Genomic DNA, 16812 nt, shown 5'->3' on the forward strand with positions numbered 1-16812 from the left:
AAGTTCTGTAAGGCTCTGAACATGCTAGAGGCCTCTATCTTTGTGTCCGTGGGTTGTTACTGTGTCAGGATTATTACAGAACATGAGCAGTTTTATGTGAAGGAGCTGAAATGAAAAAAGCTTTTGACTAGTAAATAAAAGCTCTTTCTCAGTTGGAGGAGGATTACGCCATTAGTTACTTACGGGGATATTAAAAAATAGCTCCAAGCTTGTCTTCATTTTTTTGTTTGACTTTCTTTCCATAATCCTTGTTTTCTACCTTAGAAGCTTTTCACTGTGACTAAATTTTTAGCTTCTCTTAATCTCAGGCCTCAAAGTCTCCTGCCTCCCTGCCTTCTGCCTTGCTTTGTCTTTGTTTGAAGTAGAATTTTTGCAAGGACCAAGAATCCTTCTCTAACTTGAAGTGAGCCACCCCCACACCCTGTCTCGCTCACAAACTATCTATGTGGCAGTCACTATGACACATACTTGCCTTGTGTGATGAGGTTGCTCTCACCACTGGTTTACTGGCATACTTTCACCCATGACAAAAAACATGACTCTTGAGTGTGCACTGTGGGTAACACCCATGGGCGGAGAGGAGCTGGTGATAGGCTGTAGCACTATTGCAATGATAGAGGCCAGAGGCTGTGCCCCACAGAGGGGCCTCTGTCATTGTGGGGCTTTGTCTTGCAGACACCTCTGGGCACTGGGCTTTTACGTCTTGGACACATTCATCAGTGAGTATTTCTTTCTGGTGGTTGTCATAAGCTTGATTGGGCATTTTTATTTAAATTGGAACATTAGGAAGTAGAGGAGGAGTGGACTGGAGTCCTACAAGAAAGAAAAACCTCCATGGGGTTAGGGCTGGTGACAGGAGTTGATCAAGCTGTTCTTTGGAGAGGAGCTTATATGAAGTAGCAGGATTGAGGGATTGGTTTATTCTCCCAGGATGGAGGTCTTCAGGGCTTGTAGTTCCTTTCCAATCTTTAGGGAAAGGAGGTAGGTGCCCTGCACCCTTCCTTGTCTGTGGCTCCCTAAGTTGTCTTTTGAGGATGGGACATTTTCTGACTTCTGTGGGAAGTGGCAGGGTGATTGTTTGTCTTCATATGGTGAGATACTAGTGACAAGAAGGCCAACCGACAATTATAGTATTTCTATAAAATACTGCCACTTCCCCTTTTACCTTTGTGAATGGTATGTGACACATGACCTTCTGCTCCTTAAGGAACTTATTCTCTGATGATGATGATGTAACATGGGACAGAGTAGCACAGGCTTTGGACTTAAACTTTCCAAGTTCATTCCTGATTCTGTCACTTGGGTAAATTATAGTTTTTCTGAGCCTCATTTTCTTTATCTGTGAAATGGGATAATGATAGTACCAACTTATTAGAGCTATTATGAGGATAAAAAGAGATCATCTACATCAGCGATTTTCAGTCTTTTTCATCTTATTGCACACATAAACTAATTACTAAAATTCTGTGGCACAAACAAAAAAATAAATTTTTTGCTGATCTGACACAAAAAAGGAAGTATAATTTTGATTCATTCACACCAGATGGCTTTTGTTGTGTTGGCTGTTGTCATTTTTCAATTTGACACTCTGAGGGGAAAGAGGTGCGTGCCACTGACTAAATCGGTCGGGTATTACATGTTTTAATAATTCTTGTGGCACACCAGTTGAAAATCACTTGTTGGGAAACGCCCTGCCTGGTTTCAGGAACTGTAACCCTGCTGACAGGCTGGAGGGCCCCAAGGCTGGGAATAATCAGGAGGCCTTGGAGAAACAGGTTCCTGAGGAGACAGAGCCTGTCCCCCTTGGCAGGGGCGTAGCTCCTGCCTCTCTATTTTGCCATGGAGGACTGGACATCAGTGACGGGTAAGACCCCTTGGGGCAGGGGTGACCTAAGACAGATCCCAGTCGGTATTGGCAGCAGACAGGGAATTGGGGGACACGGAGAAAAGGCAAAAAGGCCCGCACCTCCCGGCTTGGTGTAGGCATGGCTGGGGTCCTCATGATAGCCGAAAAGCAGTCTCCTCATCTCTTGGTGGTTCCCTCCCAACACAAAGCTCAGGCTTGAAAGAGTGCAGGAATCAGCCCTAAATCAGATCTGGCAGTTCCTGCAGAAATGAGGCCTAAAAGTAAACTCTTTGAAGTGTGCTTTGTTCTTCCCTCAAAGCTCTGGTCAGCTCATGCTGTGGACATTTACATTATTTACACCCTTACCCTATGTCATTAGGCACCCTTATGTCTACTTTGCCCTTATTTTTAGTCTCACTTGTTTATACTGGTCTCCTCTCGGACCCATGTAAATCAGTGTGTTCTTGTCATTTGTCTTCTTAAAGGCATCATCTCTTCCCTGTGAAACTTAACATACTAATGTAATGAGATAACGTATGCTTTCCTGTTACCTCGCCCCACTGATAAGCTTTTCAGTAAAAGCCTTGGAATAAAGGGCGATGGGGCCTTCCCCACTAGAGGGATGTGCCCCCATCTGCTCTCCTGGAGAACAGAGAAGTGTTTGCAATTTGTGTTTATTCCCCTCATCCGCGACAGCACCTCCCGCCCCGCATGGGCTCTGTGGGATTCAGAGCCTTGCTCCTATCTCAGCGGGCTCCCAATGGCTTCCCTCAGATTCAGGGAGCTCCACGCTCCCTGCGGCGCGCTCCTTCCCCCGCGGCGTGCTGTTGCGGAAGAGCGGAGACCCCAGCGGCGCTCCCCAACACCGCGTGCCCTGTCTAGCCCCTCCGCAGCGCAACCATCATTCATCTATGTGAAGGGCTTCGGATAGTATATGTTATATAGTAAGGCACTCTTTCTCCCCAGTTCAGCCCTATTACTCAATCATTTTGTAGCTGGAGTAACATTTTTTTTTTCTTTCAATGTATTTGTACATATTCATACATATATATGAAAAAGTATATTTAACAAATAGTTAATGTCTACTTTTAGATTATGTGTGTTACTTTTTCCAACCTCTTCCATAATATGGCATTGCGGTGATTGTTTAGTCTTATAATAAAAGAGACTCATTTCTTCCCTGTACTTTTTTTTTCTTTTTAAAAAATCAGTTTAGAGACAGTAAATCGGCTTTATATTTTGGCTAATTGGGGCTGACATTTTTTTAGATATTTTACATAGGCATAAAATTTAGAGTCCCATTCAATGAAGACAGGTGCTCTTCTTCAACATGTCAAGAACAGGGTTTTCTAGGTGGAGTAGAGAAGGATTGTAGATGGGATTCATTGGAGCAATGACAGCAGTTTCTTTTTTCCAGTGACAGCAGTCCTGCCCTCTTCCCCCACCTTTATAGGGCTAGAAACAGTTGAGCAAGGTGAGTTTTCTTTTATCTCATAGTACAAGGATGTTCCTAGTCTTCAAGCACAATTATAATTAATGAGATTCATTGAGGAAAGGAGAGACTCAGGCTGTGTTTTCATGTGGCTCAGAGTGGTGGAACTGGAACTATGCTGAACACTGATAAGCCATTCTCTGCCTGCCAGGTGGCAGCTGAGTTGCCACTCATTGCAGTAGGACATGGCCTGGGGTATCATGGGGGGAGGGGGTGATGAAATAAATTTCAGAATTGTTGGGAAAGAAAATATAGTCACATACAGCATTTTAGCATTCCCAAACTGGCAAGTGAATTGCTATGTGTATACCTGTATTCATACAGTGTGTCTCCTGTATGTTTACACACATGTATATACCCACATATTCATTTCTCAACATTTTAGGACTGAAATGAACCATGGTGACTGAATGAATGAGTAATAAACTTGATAATTGAGCATAGAGTAGGCAATTAAAAAATACTGAAAAATTTAACTTTGCTATTTTTCTGTTGATCATGGTATATTTTGTGTGCTTAGATGATTATAATTTTTTTTTTAAATTTCAAACAAGCAAGAAAAATATAACCCACACTGAAAGAAAAAACAAACTGATGGTAATGAGAGGGAAGGAGGGAGGTGAGTAATGGGGAAAATAAATATATTTTAATTGTATTCACAATTTGAGAAGTCTTAAAACTAGAAAATATCTTTTTTCTACTCTGCAGATCACTCAGGAGGCTGGAGAATTTATGATCACTTTCCCATATGGGTACCATGCTGGTTTTAATCATGGTTTCAACTGTGCAGAATCTACAAATTTTGCTACTATCAGATGGATTGACTATGGGAAGGTTGCTAAATTGGTAAGTTATGCTTCAAAAATAAAGCATAAATTAAATGTGTATTCTGGTTAGTATAGAGGGAAAGCTAAGATCCCATGCAGCATTTATTTTTTTCCTCATTGTATACCTCTCACCATGGTAATTTATTTCAGACTAGATTTTACATAGGCCATATTACCATTTGTAGCTACATTTGTCTGTTTTGAAATTAATGTGGAACAATTTACTTTGAAAGGTAATTTTATGCAGCTAATGTTTGCTTTCTCTCTTAAGGCCACAAACGGTTTTTTGTAACATTTTCTGTGTAGCTCCTTGTGTGCGGCTTTATGACTGAACTATCTCCATGTTAAGAGTTCAGTCCATGTCTTAGAAAACAACTATTTACAAAAGAAAATGTCAGTAAAATTGTAACAAGGTAAGGGAGAATGGTAAGAAATGATTAAAACTGCCCTTACTGCAGAAATGAATTCTTTTAAAGAATTTTTTAAAATTGATTTTGTGGGGTGGGGGGTGGAGAGAGAGAGAGTAAGAGAGAGAGAGAAAGAGAGAGAGTGAGAGAGGGGCATCAATTTTTGTTGTTCTGATGCATTCATTGGTTGCCTCTTGTATGTGCTGTAACTAGAATTCGAACCTACAACCTTTGTCTATTGGGATGCTGCTCTAACCAACTGAGCTATCCAGCCAGGGCCAGAAATTAATTCTTGAAAGTAATTATGTAGAACCAGAAATATATCTTCATGTTAAATTTAGAATAAAATTTTGCAACTTCCATTATATTTAATTTAGTTTTACATACTGTATATTTTCACTCACAAACAACAACTTCCTTTAAATTTAATTAATTTCCCCCATGTGGCATTAAACAGAGGACACTCCCAAAGTGATGGTGTCTCCTGTTAGATTGCTTCCTTTCAGTGCAGGCAGAGAGCAGCTTCTTAATGAACCTGAATTTTACAGAGTATGTAAAATTGACATAAATTTAGTGGAAAATGATATATACAGCTTACATGGACTTATCTTGGCCACTGCATGGTACAAGCTAGTATTATTCATTCTACATTGATAAAACTTGCATGCAGAATCATTGAGTGTATTTGAATACAAATATATTTAAGAAAGATAACTCTAGGTTTAATTTATATGTGTATTTAGAAAATTGCATAATATATTTTAAAAAGTATAGCCATTTGGCAGCTCAGGAAGCATTTGAATGAATTCGTGACATAAAAGGAAGCTCTGCTATTAGACGACTTTTTCTCTTCTGAGTAATTTCTATTTGAGGGGTAATTTAGAAAGGAACAGAACTGAACTATTTCTTTCCATTACACATCCTTCCTATTACAATAAACCTAATAAAGAAAAAATAGAAAACTCAGTGTGTATGTACATTGGCTGGCTACTGCAGTATGTTTTGTAGAAATGTAATGCTAGTATTTGCATTGAAACAGTGTCATAACCTCAGTTATAACAAGGTATGCTGTTTTATAGTTTGCATCTTTAATCATTGACATAGTAACTTAGCTATCACAGCTGTTAGAGTCACCAGAAAAATGAGCTGGTGTTTGTTCTAGTTCTTCAGATCTAGTTCAAGGTATTGACTAAAATAGCTTCTCCCCAAGGCTAAAACGTTCTCACATTTATGTGCAGATGTGGAGTGGAGTGTGACCCACTCAGAGGGGTCTATAAGTGATCCTTTCTGAAATCTTACTCTTCAAAACTAGAATTGTGGGATTGTTAAGAAGTAGTATATGTGATGGAGGAGGCCGGGATCTGAGACCAAACTTTTCTTCTACCTAGCCATGTAACATTAGGAAAGTCATTTATTCTATTCGTTCCTTCCATATTTTCTATGGGGCAGAGAGATACTTCTCTCTCTCTCTCTACCCTGTAGATTTGTTGTGAGGGGAAAAAAGACGTAGGTATGTTCATATGCCCTCATGCTGTGGTGATTTATAGCATTAAATTTAGTCAAGGGATATGACTGACTTTGTTCTGGGTATTTTACAAGATATGAAATGTTCAGTAGTTACATATAATGCAGTTTTGGCCAATTTAAAATCGTTGTAATTACATGTGTTTTTAGGTGTGATCCCCACCCTTCCCTTACTTTTGGTGTGGTGGTGCTACCTGAGAAGGTATTATTTTTCAATTGCTGCTGTAGCAAATTACCATAAAATTAGTGATTTAAAAACAATACCCATTTACTATCTTACAGTTTTGTAGGTTATAGGTCTGACCTTGGTCTCAAGCAGAAATGAAGGTACTTGTGGGCTAGATTCCTCACTGGAGTCTGGTGAAGAATCCATTTCCTTGCTCCGTCAGTTTGTTGGCTGAATTTAGTTCCTTGTTCTTGTAGGACCGAGTTCCCCTTTCCTTTTTGGCCTGTCAGCCAGGGCTTTTCTTCTAGGGGCCTCTCTCAGGCTCTTGTACGTGGTTCCCTACATTTCAAAGCAAGCAATCTGCAAAATCCCTTTTCTCATGTAAAATACAATATTTAACAATTGTTACAGATTGCTACGGATTGCAGGGATTCAGGCGTGGATATCTAGGCATTCTGCATACCGCAGAGAGTTCTGATGAATAACTGACATGGTGGTATACTAAGAATCTACTTTGAATCATGTAACTAGTTTAGTTATTTTGCTTAAAAAATAGGAAACTAAACTTGGAATGGATAAGATTGAGAATTTTTCGCTAAAACAGCCTTATACTTTTTAATCTGTTCCCCAATATTGATGTTTTCTCGGCTATTGTCAGTTAATAAGTTCTCTTACATTATAGTGTGCTGTGATTATTTTTGCAAATTTTAGTGTCTTTTATCATTTATTTGATATATATTTTTACTGATTTCAGGTACATTTCTTTAGGTAACCTTATGAATTTATGGTGTATGTGCATGTGTGTGCGTGTGTGTGTGTAGACACATGTGTAGTTTTAATCTTGGAAAATTAGTGAGTTGGTCAGTTAGTTTTTCTGTTTGCTGGGGACAAATGTAATGTATGGTAGATCAATAATGAATTGCACTTAAAGGACTTTTAGCTTTGAAGATTACCAAATTTGTTATTTTGTGTTAATTCTTTGCCTTTTTCTATGTATTCTAAATGATAATTATTTAAAAAACAGTTATTTGTCACAAGTGATGATGAGTTATGCATTTAGGAGAGATAATTTAAAAAATAATGGCATACTTTTTCATAGTTTAAGCACTGGGGGATGACATCTGCTTTACCTGTCATATATTTTTTAAAGATTTTATTTATTTATTTTTAGATAATGCAGAAGGGGGGATAAAGAGAGGGAGAGAAATATTGATGTGAGAAACATTGATCAGTTGCTCTTGTACATATCCCAACTAGGGACCAAACCTGCAACCCAGCATGTGCCCTGACTGAGAATTGAACCTGCAACCTTTTGCTTCGCAGAACGATGCCCAACCAACTGAGCCACACCAGTTAGGCCTACCTGTCACAAACTTGATTTGAGTGTATGAAAGTATTTGTAAAGTGTCTGTAGTGCAGCATTACTTACTTTGGTTGAGTATCTGATAAAGTATCTGTAGTGCAGCATTAACTAATGTGGGCTCTCCACTGAATGAGTGTATTTCCTATATTACAAACCAGTATTTCTGATTTCATAACTTAGAAAAGAATTGTTACAGAAGGCTATTTTTTAATTAAAAAATGACACTAGGTTTGAAAAGGTAATCCCAGGGGTTTACTGATACGTTATCTCTGTTCGACAGCCAGTAGACTTTGGTTAATAGGACCTTTTCAGCTCATTCAGGTGGCTGCTATTGAACAAAGCTCCATTTATGCAAAGTGCTTGTCTGCTGTATGCCAGGAACCATGTATGTTTCTATGAATTCATCAGTTGGAGGATAACCTGTTTGATGAGAGCCAAGAAGTAGGAGTTGAGTTGGCTCTAGCAAGGGATCAAGGACTGCTTCCTTGGTCATTGGCTGCTTGCCTTCTGGTGGCACCTCTGGAGTAGGGTGGGAGAGGGAATTTCTGCGGATTCCTTTTGAATGTATTACTGACCTTTTAGTATGTGGTATATGTTTAAGAAATGACTAACATTGACTGGAACTCCCATTCCATTATTTATCCTAAGCCCAAGTAGCCATCTTCCAAATTTCATCAAATGCCTGGGTGTTTTATATTCTCAACTAAATAATAATTAACAACAACAACAACTATAACTATGTTAATATTTTACTGCCTTTTGGTATATTGTTTTTTTAGTACTTAATTCCAGTAGTCCCCCCCCCCCCCTTTTAATCATTTCTACCCAAACTGCCTTATCTCACAGCAGGCTTTTTTTATGCTTAGGTTATGGAGAAGAACTTCAGAAAATGGGCAAAGGTGGGCATGAGGGGCATTGACCTCATAGCTTTGATGCCAACTTAATTTGACTATCCCTGTTTCTAAAAATCTCTGCTAATGTCCCAGATCCTTACTATTCCTTTTGTTCCTCTCATTCTTTTTTTCATCAATGAGAATTATTTAGCTCTCTTTTGCCTTGACCTGCAAAATATAGCATAGCAAATCCTGCATGATACTATAGAACAGAAGGCCTTGTCTTCATCACACATGTACCACAAGGCAGTTAGGTAATTTTCCCCATTTCATAATGAGAGGTAAGGTTTTCACTGAAAAAAATTGAGGAGAATGTTCCATGTAGCCACATGCCCATTTGCCTACTGACTTGGCAGTGTGGCTTTGATGAGTGCTCAGTGAGTTCCTCCTCCGCAACAGGAATTGTGCTGCGTGTGTGTACAAAGGAGAAAGATGTATTATTTGAAGATTTATGAAATCTTCAAGGAGATTTCATAAAGAGCAGAGAGCTTTTAATAAACCTCTGTTTGTAAAGTTGTGGTATGAATGGGACATGCTATCCAGTTATTTATTTTAGGTATTACAATAGCTTTGAACATCAGAGCAATCTAGAGTAAAATGCTGAATTTATTTTTTGTAGTAGAGATTTAAAAATCTGTAACAGAGCTTAACAATTGAAATAAGATATTGGTGCATATTCGAGGTGAATGTTTTCCGTTTGTGGCGTATTCTTTCTTTCTGTGGTGAAATGGAGTCCATGATTACTTCTGTGCAGCAGCTGTGTGGCACTGTTAGGGCTGCTTCCTGGCTGAGTTAGATCAAAGAGCTAGCCTGCAGGTTGTATTTCATTTTTCCGTTTGGTGGGATGAAATGCAGTTGTTTTGATGTTAGGTTTGATGGATTTGTTTGCCACTGCATTCATTAGCTTCACATCAAAAAACTGACAGGCTGTTAAATGAAACTTTGGCTTAGATTTTCAGCTTGACTGTTTGGAGACATTTGTGAAGATATTTTGTTTTTGTGCTGCAGCAGCCTCAAGCACTGTGATTGTCTCAAAGGGAAGAAAGTTATTTACTGTACTGATTTTCTTGAGTAAAAAAGAATCATTGTCTTGGGGATAGTCATATCTAGCCTACACCACCAGAAGTGGTGTATTTATGACACTGTACAGTGTGAGAGACTTATCTACAGCACGATTAATAATGTTATCTTCTTGGAAGGAGAGGTAATAGTTGGTGACTACAAAATGATATTTATTTTGCATTAATTTTATTATAAGTGATACTCTATTAATATGATATGCCAGAATGTTGAAAAATTACACTGCAGAGCTGGGAATATTCTCTTATGAACTCTAGGAGCATTACTTCACTATCTAATTTTAAAGCATTCTGACATTTGAGTCCTCGAATGTTTGAACAAGTTTAAAAAAAGATGATAGAATTTTGAAATTGATTTCTCTTTCATTTGGAAGGGATTTCCACTATTAGATTTTCTTGCATACAAAAACCACATTATGGGTTCATTTTATTTTATATTTCAATCCTTCTGTAAAATTAAATTTGGTTTTTCTTAAATCAGGTAGTATCCTTCCCAAAAAACCTTTAATCTTTGGCAGCAGTGTTTATTAAAACTATCAGGAATCATTTCAGTGGTGAGTCACTAGGTTATATGTTAATATGCATTAGATCACAAAATACTAATAGGGTGACATTGCTCTATTCTTGTGGCTTGTGAGAGAAAGAAAATATGGACTAGTTTGCACATTGCTCATTTAACAGTTCTTGGCATTCTAATTTTAAGTGTCTGATAAAGCATATATAATATAAACTTGTGAGCCATGGGGATTTTTATACTCCTCATTTTCTCTTTTTACCTCTACTTTGTTTCTGTTTCCTGGGTCCTGATGGGACAGTGCTGATAGGTGGCTCTGTGGTGCCTTTTTTTACAGAGCTTCAAAAGGAATAAGAGAATATTATGTAGAGAAAAAGAAGCATAAGACCTCATGTCCTCAGGAGTTTGTACTCCAACTAGGGAGTTAACATTTATGTATCTGGAAGAAGTCTTTAGGCAGAATATACACATTTATTCCTGTTTTTACTCTGATTAAGTGTTGAGTTGTGGGATTCAGAAAATCTGAGACTTCCAGCAGTGGACTAGAAAGCTTCTGTGTGGGAGGGAAATCTTTCCTTGAGACCCAAAACTTCCTTTTATATCCCATGGCCAACCATAACTATAAAGAAGGCTGGCTAAGTAAATGGCAAGCTGCTGGCATTTTTAGACAGATGTGGTCTCTGCATAGTGGAGTTGTTCTCAGCCTTGTAGAGCTTTAAAAGCTTGGACTCCTGGCCCCACTCAGACCAACAGGATAAGAATCTCTGGTGACGAGACACAACATTTGCATTTTAAAAATATCCCTAGGTAAGTCTGATGGATGCTCTGGGGTTGAGACCCACAGGTCTTTAGTAAATTAAGTAAGTCCTTTGATTGGGTTGAAATCCTTCAATATCCTATAATTTCTACTACTAACAGATATTTTGATTTCCAAACCATCAGCTTATCTGTTTATAAATTGGAGATATGTAATAATATCCAAGTATATCATTAATAGCTTCTCTTCTATAATAATTAATAGGTATTTGGGCACCTGCAGAATTGGAAGTTTCATGGATATATCTGTAAATGGACCTTTTAGTACAGTATTTTTAGAGGGAAGATGGGAACATGTTGGGAAAGATATAATAACAATATAAGAGTAGCATGAAAGTTAAAGATATGAGTTTACTGTATATAGCTACTTCTAAAGTAACTATGAGCTTTTGTTCAGTGACTGGTTTTTGGAATCTTTTTTTGTTTTTAAATTGCTTTCTAGGTTTTCTCCTGTCTTCCTTCCTTCCTTCCTTCCTTCCTTCCTTCCTTCCTTCCTTCCTTCCTTCCTTCCTTCCTTCCTTCCTTCCTTCCCTCCCTCCCTCCCTCCCTCCCTTCCTTTTCTTTCTTTTTCTTTTTCTTTGTGCAAAAACAGGGAGCCAGTCTCATGTGGAAACGGAAGCATAGCCTCTTCCTAGGCCTATTTCTGCAGCTGCCTGCTTCCCCTGCTCTGTACTCTGCTCCACCCTGTTCCTTTCGTAAAAGTTGAAAAATATTGAGTGAATTAGACCTTTCTTTTTTTTGTCTGGTTGGATGGTAGTTTTGGGGAAAGGGGGAAAGTAGTAGGCTGGGGGATTGAGGTGGGGGATCATTTTAGGTGTTTTCAACCCCTTTCCCTCCCTCTTTCACATACACTCATCAGAATGTTAATTTATTTTGCTTCCTCTTTTTGCTATACACATTTTCAAATGGTAGTGGTAGAGATGTGGGATCAGATATGAAACCAGGGTGGAGAGGGAGGCCCCTGGGCAGCTGTTTTCCTCCTCCTTTCCTCCTCCCTGTCCATTTTTAAGCATGTGGCCTCCATGTGTGTGCTGGGGCCATGGAAAAAAATTGCTGTTGTGCCCATTACTTCTCTCTGTTCCCTTCCTCATCCAGTTAGTGTGATGATGATGATGTCTTCTGGTGTCATGGTAATCACCCTGTGGGTCCCCTTCCAGTATTTCCTCTCTGACCTGTTTCCCTTTTCAGCCAAGTCATGTACCTACCCCCAACCCCCCAGCCTCTTCTCTGCATATTGCTGAAGATCCAGGCTCATGTCAGGTTCTGCACTTGGGTGGTAAAGTGGAAACAATAAAAAAATAAACTCTTGATATCTTATATAATAATGTAATTTTATAGTACTGTATTTGGGCTATCGAAGCTGAACCTAAATGATTAGAGAGGTAAGTACCACCTCTATTTAAAATATCTGGAGACAACTTTCTCCTACTTCCCTCTACCCGCCCCCCACCCCCTGCCCCAATACACCCTGTATCTCCTTTAAGCTTTTTTTTTTTCCTTACTATTGCCTGGCATACTATGCATAATATTCTAATTTATTTTATTTGTCTCTCTTGCACTAGAACAAAGATCTATGAGTGGGGATTAAAAAATATCATTAGTTCATTTCTTTGTTCACTACCCAGCACATAATAGATCTTCAAGAAATAGTTTGTTGAACGATTAATTGACTTGTCCAAGGCCATTTAGTCAAAAGCACCAGAACTAGGATTCAAAGATAGGAATCTTGCCTGTCTTTTTATTTTCCCCATTTAGACAATGTTTTCTTCTTTTTCTTTTTTATATTTCTGCTAACATTCACTGACAGCTCTGTCAAACGGAACAAAATTATACATGTAATTTATATAGAAATGTAATGTAGAAATTTACTACCTTAAAAAATATTCTGAGAACCTAAATTTGTCTAGTCCATTCCTAAAATTCATATTTAAAACTTAAGTTATCACATCAACTCAGATGATGCCCAAGATTTCATGGCAGAAAAGAAAATGATTTGAAAAGTTTTGGGACAAGGCAAGAAAAAGAAAACATGGATCATTTGAATAAAGTCAGTTCTCCTGTACCACCAATAAATAAGCTGATTTTCTTTGGGAAAATCATTCAGGCTTGCTGAGGCTGTAATGTTAAAATAGTGGTCCTGTTCCTAACTTGAGTCAAAAGCTATGGTTGGAAATGTCCACATGTGGCTTAGAAAGAAGCATGGAGGGGATGAAGGGAAGTTTGTGGCCAGTGGGGCTGGATTTGAATTTAGGAACCCCTGTTGCTGGCCATTGATTCTCTTGCTAGCACTTTAATTTATTTGAAAACTTTATGATCTGATTGCAAATTGTTTGCTCTTACACAGTACCCTTCTTAAAAACTTCTCTCTCTTTATACACATAAACACATACATACATACATTTTTTTGATACACTATGTAATTTAAATAAAGAGCTAGTTAAAGGAGGACTTGGGAAGATTCCTTAAGTGGTCTCAGAACCCCTGGCCTAGCCAGCCACACAGTGATTTTTTTGTTCTCAGCAAAAGAGCTAAGTCTTCTGCTAAGAAGAAATAGGACTTCTCAAATAAGGCATGCCAGTCAAGGTCACTGGTTCCCTCTTTGTTCTTTGCTGATGGAACAGTCACAAAATGTGATGCCTAATTTTAAGCCTGTGGGAATTTTGGTTACTTGATCATTTGATATGACCTCTTTGAATCAAAAGAAAGCTTTAATGGGATTTCACTGGGGTCAGTGGCTATAGAGAGACTTTAATCTGTGGATCCACAGTCTGTCTTCCCTCTGCTTCGAGCAAGGTGATTGAAAGGATGAGCACTCCCCTTTCAGAAACTGCTTGGTAGAGCTGTAGTCTGGAAGTTCCCCATAGGAGCTGTGGCCATGGAGCATTATCTGTGCCAATGCCAGGGTCCATCTTCAGGAAGAAGGCTGAAAGTGATGACAATAATAGCATACGTTTTTTATATTTAGGTATCAAAGAGAATAAAAAATGGGTGAAGAAGTCCATGATTAATCTCAATTACTGCTTTAACAGTTCTGAACCTTTTCAATGAGAAGAATCAGTGTTAGCCAATTTAAAGAAGAAAGGTGGCCCCAGTTAGGCAGGCCTTAAAAAAACCTGATGTAAGATAGAAGCTCAATGCTTAGTTCTCTGCCTCTTTTAGCATGCCTATTATTTTTAATTTACTAGACTTCTATCTCCTATAAACTGTGTCCAATACTATATTTTGCCTCTTTTTAAAATGAGCAAGGCAAAACACGAGAGTCTTGTGGACACTTGGACATTCTGAAGGGATGATTTCCAATACAGAAGCTTAGAGCACTGATTAATTCTTTGTGACACTATCTACAAAATTTAGTGCTAACAGCTAATTCTGCCAGGCATTGTTTCTGTCTTTCATTTGTATTGATCACGTTGTATTTTTCTAAGTACCCTCTTTAAGTGAGAACAATATCAATACCTTTATGCCTTCTTGCTTATAGTACTGAGAGCAGTTTTTATGATTTTATATTTCTTACTGTTTTATATTTTGATTTTTATCATACTTCAGTGTGACTAATGAATAAGTAGTTAAGAGAATTTTAAACTTGAGAGTTATAATGTCATTCTAAGTGACATTAAAATTATGAAAAATGAAATCATAATATTGGGAGATTATTTTATAGTCCGATACATCAGTATTTTTGGGATGGGATGAGGATTGTATGCATATATATAGTTCATTATTTTTTTGTTTTTATTATTTATTTAAATTTATAAATCATGTTTATGCTATTACAGTTGTCTCAGTCGTTACCCCTTTACCCTCTTCCACCCATCCCACCCCCACCCCCATCCCACAGTCAGTTCCCACTCTGTTGTCCATGTCCGTGGGTCACTCACACATGTTCTTTGTCTAGTCCCTTCCCCTTCTTCCCACCATTGTCCTCTTTCCCCATCCCCTCTGGCCACTTTCAGTTTGCTCCGTGTTTCTGTGCCTGTGGTTTATTTTGTTCTTTAGTTTATTTTGTTGAATAGAGTCCACTTATAGGTGAGATCCTGTGGTATTTGTCTTTCATCAACTGGCTTATTTCACTTAGCTTAATATTCTCCAGTTCCATCCATGTTGTCGCAAAAGGTAGGAGTTCCATCTCTCTCTCTCTCTTTCTTTCTTTAATGCAGATTAATTTTATTTATTTTTTTAGATGTCAAAGTTAATTATAAAATACTAAAAAATTTTAAAACCATTATAAAATCTCAGCAATTAAACCAACATGACATCAACATAGAAATAATCAGGTAGATCAATGAAATACAATGAGCATTCTAGAGACAAATGTATATATCTAACAGTGTACATTTAAGTAACAATATACAATTAAGTTGATATTTCAAATCAATGGGGAAAATAAGGCTTATTCAACAAATAAGGTGTATGGACCACTATTACTTGAAATAAAACAAATATAGAGCACTATTTCACACATCATACAAGAAATATTCAGATGAGTTAAATTCAATATGTAGAATCTAAGGAGTTTTAGAAGAAAATAGAACTAATATTTTTCATGACCTGAAGTAAAATATTCAAACCCAGAAGCTATTAAGTAAATATTGACAATATGACTACATTAAACATTTAACTATTTAGTAATATACATATGAAAAAAGTTAAAAGACAAGGAATAGAAAAGTATTTGCAACACATCTAAGACATGGTTAATAGGTTTTTTTTTAGGGAAAAGAGTTCTACAAACCTTTAATCAATAAATGGATAAAGAATACCAAAAAGTTGTTTAAAGCTTTATTTTTTTAAATAATAGAAATACACAAGAAATATACTAAAACAGGTTTAGTTTCAACAAATAGTAAAGGAACAATTAAAATAACATCATTGTCACAATCATATTAATGAGTATTAAAAATATTGGTAATATCAAGTATTGGCAACTCTGAAAGGAAGTGGGTATTCATGGAAACTTTTTCTTCATCTTAAAGCAGTCCCTTTAGCATATTTTGCAGTGCTGGTTTGGTGGAGGTATAGTCTTTTAGTCTTCTTTTGTCTGGGAAACTCCTTATTTCGCTTTTCATTTAAATTGAGAGCCTTGCTGGGTAGAGCAGTCTTGGTTGCAGGCCTTTGCTTTTCTTGACTTGGAATATTTGTTGCCAGTCCCTTCTGGCTTGCAGGGTTTCTGTTGAGAAGTCAGCTGCTGCTGTATCAGGGCTCCCTTATATGTTCCTACCTCTTTTTCCCTTGCTTGCTTTAGGATTCTCTGTTTGTTTTTGATATTTGCCATTTTAATGATAATGTGTCTTGGAGGGGGCCTCATTGGGTTCCTTGAATGGGACTCTCTGTGCTTCCTGGACTTGTGTGACTTTTTCTCTCCTCCAATTAGGAAAGTTTTCCATCATTACTTTTTCAAACAGTTTCTCTATCCCTTGCTCCTCCTCTCCTCCTTCTGGTATCCCTATTATATGGATATTATTACGTTTCAGGTTGTCCTGCATTCCCCTCAGTGCCTCTTAATTCTTTTTGAGTCTTTTTTCATTTTCTTGCTCTTTCTGGGAGCTTTTTTCTACCTTGTCCTCCAGCTCACTGATTCGGTCCTCAGGTTCATTTAGCCTGCTTTGGATTCCTTCTACTGTGTTCTTCAATTCAGAAATTGTATTCTTCATTTCCTCTTGTCTCTTGTTGATAGTTTCTATGTCGTTTTTCTTGCTGATATAGTTTGCAGTAAGTTCCTCATAGTTTCCCTGTAGTTTTTTGTAATTCTCTCAGAGCTCACTGAGCTCATTGAGCTTCCTTAGACCGTTGTTTGGAACTCAGTATCTGATAGTTTACTTGCCTCTATTTCATTTAGTTCTCTTTGTGGGGGTTCCTCCTTTCCCTTTGAGTGGGGCATATTTCTT

General features: G+C 37.8%; 1 protein-coding gene across 5 annotated transcripts in view; it reads left to right on the forward strand.

The window, feature by feature from the left end:
- Positions 1–16812, forward strand: part of KDM4C (lysine demethylase 4C) — a 408417-nt gene that overhangs the window by 107653 nt on the left and 283952 nt on the right. For all 5 annotated transcript variants that reach the window (XM_054583127.1, XM_054583129.1, XM_054583130.1 and 2 more), the window contains one exon: positions 4047–4184. In XM_054583127.1, coding sequence (XP_054439102.1) covers positions 4047–4184 — 138 coding nt within the window. The remainder of the gene's footprint in view (positions 1–4046; positions 4185–16812) is intronic.

Source organism: Pteronotus mesoamericanus, unplaced genomic scaffold, assembly GCF_021234165.1.
Source record: "Pteronotus mesoamericanus isolate MK-2021 breed Mesoamerican mustached bat unplaced genomic scaffold, CSHL_Meso_final contig_73, whole genome shotgun sequence".
NCBI lineage: Eukaryota > Metazoa > Chordata > Mammalia > Chiroptera > Mormoopidae > Pteronotus > Pteronotus mesoamericanus.